We start from the raw sequence: 5,000 nt of genomic DNA, 5'->3' as shown, positions 1-5,000 counted from the left end.
CCGAATGGGTTAGGAGCATCGGACTCAAGACTGTCACGACGGCAATCTTGGAGTTCGGGGGTTAGATTCATCGGACGGCGCGTTGTTTCCCTTGTGCAAGGAACTTCAACTCGATTCCTACCTAGCCACTGGGTGTCCAAGCCAGCCCGTCAGTGCTAGTCCCAAGCCCGTATAAATAGAGAGAATGATACCAAAAGGTACCACCCGGCCCTACTCCGTGGAAGGAACTGGGGACCCTACCACGTACTCACTCCAAGAGCATCACAACAGGAAAAAACTACATTAGTATCATGCTGTGACCACGGCGGCTCAGACCAGAACCTACCGTAAAAAAAAAAAAAAAAAAAAAAAAAAAAAAAAAAAAAAAAAAAAAATATATATTAATATATATATCTTATATATATCTATATATATATATATATTATTCATTATATACACACACATACTTATACATACACACACACACACAACACACACACACACCACACACACATACACACACACACACACACACACACAAAACATCACCACACACACTACACATATTATATATTATCTATATATATATATATTATATATATATATATATTATATGTGTGTGTGTGTGTGGTGTGTGTGTTTGTGTGTGTGTGTGTGTTTGTGTGTGTGTGTGTGTGTGTGTGTGTGATCCGCACACACTTCACACAGTATATATACACGTATTCACGTACTCACACAAAACAGGGGAAGAGTGATGAAGCAGGGTGCTATAAAGGATCGTGGAAGAGAAAATTAATCACACTTAGTCGTGCTGATCCACTAACCTCTGGGTGGTTTACCAATGTCGCATTCCCACAATGAACTCAGATAGATGTTTTACTTTTCGTAAACATCTATTCTGAAAATGTGAACAGTTTAAACCATTAAATGTATCAAACTACAGAAATAGCCGTATCCAACAAGATATGGCTATTTTTTCTTTTAGATATACATACGCACACACACACATACAGTATTTTTTTTCCAAGTGTAGTATCATCATCATTTAACGGTAGGTTCATGGTCTGAGCCGCCGTGGTCACACATGAAATACTCAATTGCAGTTTTTACGTTTTGATGCTCTTGGAGTGAGTACGTGGTAGGTCCCCCAGTCCCTTTCCACGGAGAGTTGCCGGTGTTACCTTTTAGGTAACATAGTTTCTTTCTTATTTTATCCGGGCTTGGGACTCGCACTGCTTGAGCTGGCTTGGCCACCCAGTGGCTAGGCGGCAATCGAGTGTTTCTTGCCCAAGGAAACCCCGCGGCGGTCGGTGACTCGAACCCTCGAACTCGAGTTGCCGTCGTGACGTCTTGAGTCCGAACGCCCTAACCATTTGACCACCGCAGCCTTGACGATCATGTGCTTCCTTATTTTTCTTGGCATTTAAGAGCGGTGGCTTTGCCTGCCTTCCGCCCGGTGTTTTATCGAGTCACCATCTCTATTTACCCGACACTGACTTGGGCTGACTTGGTCCCCCATTGGCTAGGCAGGCTATCGAGGTGAAGTTCCTTGCTAGGGAAACAAGCGGCGGTCGTGACTCGAACCTCGAACGCAGATTGCCGTCGTGCAGTTTTTTGAGTCGACTCTCTAACCATTCGGCCACCGCGGCCCCCCAAGTGTAGTATATAGGTGCTTAAATGTGCAGACATTTATATCCATTCATGTGTCTTTCACAGTATCCATAAGAACTACATCGTACGTGATAAGTAAAGACATGATTTATTACAATAACGACTCGATTTTGATATCATTAGCGGAACAGACGTAAGAAAACATTTTTGTATGAAAACCTTTTAATCAGAGAGTTAAATACATACATTTTTCGCATCTATATTAGCCAGGTCAGCTGCAAACTTCGTCAGAGCCGTTGCTGCGGTTGCGGTCCTCCTCGGCGAAGGTAAGGTGGATTTCAGTGTCATCAGGAGCAGTGGTAAAACTGAAAATATCAGGCACAGAAATAACCAAAATAAAAAGGCATTTCTGTAAGATAAACAGGTCCTCACGAATATTCTCCAGCCTTGATCACAATGTCCTCGTCGCCGTCAGGGGATCCAGACTGGGAGAAGCTGATGCGTTGGCAGCTTCGAAGTCGAAGTTGTAAGTTCCAGCGGTCGTCTTTGAGGATTGGAACGAACTCGACCTCCTCGCTGGATGCAGCACGAGAAGCGCCATAGCTATATTGAGGGGCGGCAATGGCCACGGAGGCCACACAACGCGGAGCAACTGTCAAGAATTGTGTTTACAAGTATTTAATTTTGTATTAAGATTTACACTACTACTGTTTTTGTCATAATATCGAATAATCACCAGACGAGATCTGCCCGGTTAGCGTAATAAGACTACCAGAGAATTAAACAAGTTATCTTATCAAGAACCAGTCCTGGACGACTACACCACAATATTTAAGCTCAAACCCTACTTGTTTAACTTTTACAGAGTTCCATGCTGAGTGAACAGACTGGAACTAGTGCAGTGCTTCCACCTCCGCTTGATCTCGAAGAACGTTACGAGACATACACACACATATACATGCGTATTCCGTGTGTATCTATTAATTCATCTTCCCAACACTTTTAGTATTGCATATAACGTGGTGTGTGTGTGTGCACGGCGTAAGTGTGCGTATGTACCTGCGCATACGCACACACACACCTACATCTACATTACTGTATTTTAGATGTCCTTTTCCTTCTCCATTTTTAATGCAATGTTAGGGATGTTATTAGATTAACATAATGCAGAGAAAATATACGTGTATGTGCTATATCTATATCTATATTTTTTTTAACAGCATTCAGTCCCTGCAGGACATAGCCTCTCTCAATTCACTTCTTCTTTTTAACGGTATGTCATGCCTGAGGCCGCGTTGGTCACAGCTGACACTTAATTGTAGTTTTCACTGAGAGGTTATATATGGCAGTGCCACCCTTGCCTGATTGGATGCCCTTCCTAATCAACCGCGGTTTGTGCCACGGCGGTGACTTCCCCTACGACACTTGCGTTTGACTTCTCAAGGCGATATGTCGTTTTCTAGGAAGACAATCGAGGTGAAGTTCCTTGCCCAAGGGAACAAACGTGCCGGCCGGTGACTCGAACCCTTGAACTCAGATTGCCGCCGTGACAATCTTGAGCGCTCTAACCGCTCGGTCACCACGGCCTCTGCGTATATATATATATATATATATATATATATATATATATATATATATATATATATATATACATATATGTATACATATCTTCTTCTTTTAACGGTAGGTTCATGTCTGAGCCGCCGTGGTCACAGCATGATACTTAATTGTAGTTTTTTTTTCATGTTGTGATGCTCTTGGAGTGAGTACGTGGTAGGGTCCCCAGTTCCTTTCCACGGAGAGTGCCGGTGGTACCTTTTTTTTTTTTTTTTTTTTTTTTTAGGTAATCATTCTCTCTATTTATCCGGGCTTGGGACCAGCACTTGACTTGGGCTGGCTTGGCCACCCATTGGCTAGGTAGGCAATCAAGGTGAAGTTCTTTGCCCAAGGAAACAACGTGGCGGTCGGTGACTCGAGCCCTCGAATTCAGATTGCCGTCGTGACAGTCTTGAGTCCGACGCTCTAACCATTCGGCCACCGCGGCCTTGACGATCATGGGCTTCCATGATTTTTTCTTAGCAATTTAGAGCGGTGGTTTGCCATTGCCTTCCGCCCGGTGTTTTTATCGAGTCACTATCTCTATTTACCCGGCACTGACTTGAGCTGAGCCCAAAGTCAGTGCTGGTCCCAAGCCCGGATAAAATAGAGAGAATGATTACCCAAAAAAAAAAAAAAAAAAAAAAAAAAAAAAAAAAAAAAAAAAAAGTAACACCGGCACTCTCCGTGGAAAGGAACTGGGGACCCTACCACGTACTCACTCCAAGAGCATTACAACATGAAAACTACAATTAAGTATCATGCTGTGACCACGGCGGCTCAGACATGAACCTACCGTTAAAAGAAGAGACTTGAGCTGGCTTGGCCACCCAGTGGCTAGGCAGGCAATCGAGGTGAAGTTCCTTGCCCAAGGGAAACAACGCGCCGGCCGGTGACTCGAACCCTCGAACTCAGATTACCGTCGTGACAGTCTTGAGTCCGACGCTCTAACCATTCGGCCACCGCGGCCCCCATGTATACATATACATACATATATATGTATACATATATATCAATCATCAATAACGGTATGCTCATGTTTGAGCAGCCGTGGACCTCTCCACGGCTTGATATTGTCGCTCAGTCTTGTCTTCGGTTTGCCTCTGCCTCTGTTTCCTATCACCATCCCTGTCAGCAAGTTTTTCTCAATACTTTTACTTCTCATTACATGACCAATAAACTTTAATTTCCTCTTGTTCAAGATGATACATATATATACATAGATATATATGTATACATATATACATACACACACACACACACACACACACACACACACACACACACACATATATATATATATATATATATATATATATATATATATATATATATATATATATATATATATATATATATATATATATATATATATATATATTTTTTTTTTTTTTTTTTTTTTTTTTTTTCAACAGCCATTCATTCCACTGCAGGACATAGGCCTCTCTCAATTCACTACTGAGAGGTTATATATGGCAGTGCCACCCTTGCCTGATTGGATGCCCTTCCTAATCAACCGCGGTTTGTGCCACGGCGGTGACTTCCCCTACGACACCTGCGTTTGACTTCTCAAGGCGATATGTCGTTTTCTAGGAAGACAATCGAGGTGAAGTTCCTTGCCCAAGGGAGCAAACGTGCCGGCCGGTGACTCGAACCCTCGAACTCAGATTGCCGCCGTGACAATCTTGAGTCCGATGCTCTAACCGCTCGGCCACCACGGCCTCTTATAAATAATATATATATATATATATTAATATTATTAGTAATTATATATATATATATATATAGTATATATATATCAGTAGGCATAGTGA

The 5,000-nt window shown here is 42.5% G+C and overlaps 1 protein-coding gene across 1 annotated transcript; it reads right to left on the bottom strand.

Moving 5' to 3' along the window:
• Positions 1-1,861: 1,861 nt before the first annotated feature.
• Positions 1,862-2,463, bottom strand: LOC119576600. The gene is made up of 3 exons (XM_037924265.1): positions 2,454-2,463; positions 2,023-2,242; positions 1,862-1,955 (listed from the first exon to the last, which is right to left on the bottom strand). The coding sequence occupies exons 1-3, from the start codon at positions 2,461-2,463 to the stop codon at positions 1,862-1,864; spliced, it is 324 nt and encodes a 107-aa protein (XP_037780193.1).
• Between the last annotated feature and the right edge of the window lie 2,537 nt (positions 2,464-5,000).

This window comes from Penaeus monodon, chromosome 9 (genome assembly GCF_015228065.2).
Source record: "Penaeus monodon isolate SGIC_2016 chromosome 9, NSTDA_Pmon_1, whole genome shotgun sequence".
Taxonomy (NCBI): Eukaryota; Metazoa; Arthropoda; class Malacostraca; order Decapoda; family Penaeidae; genus Penaeus; species Penaeus monodon.
The sequence above is the reverse complement of the archived record's forward strand: the minus strand, read 5'-3'. Positions and strand labels throughout refer to the sequence as shown.

Excerpts from the sequence above, each read along its gene's own strand:
- LOC119576600 (XM_037924265.1), bottom strand. Across the intron at positions 1,956-2,022 it reads ATCAAGGCTGGAGAATATTC|TTTTACCACTGCTCCTGATG; the intron begins GTGAGGACCTGT and ends TGATATTTTCAG.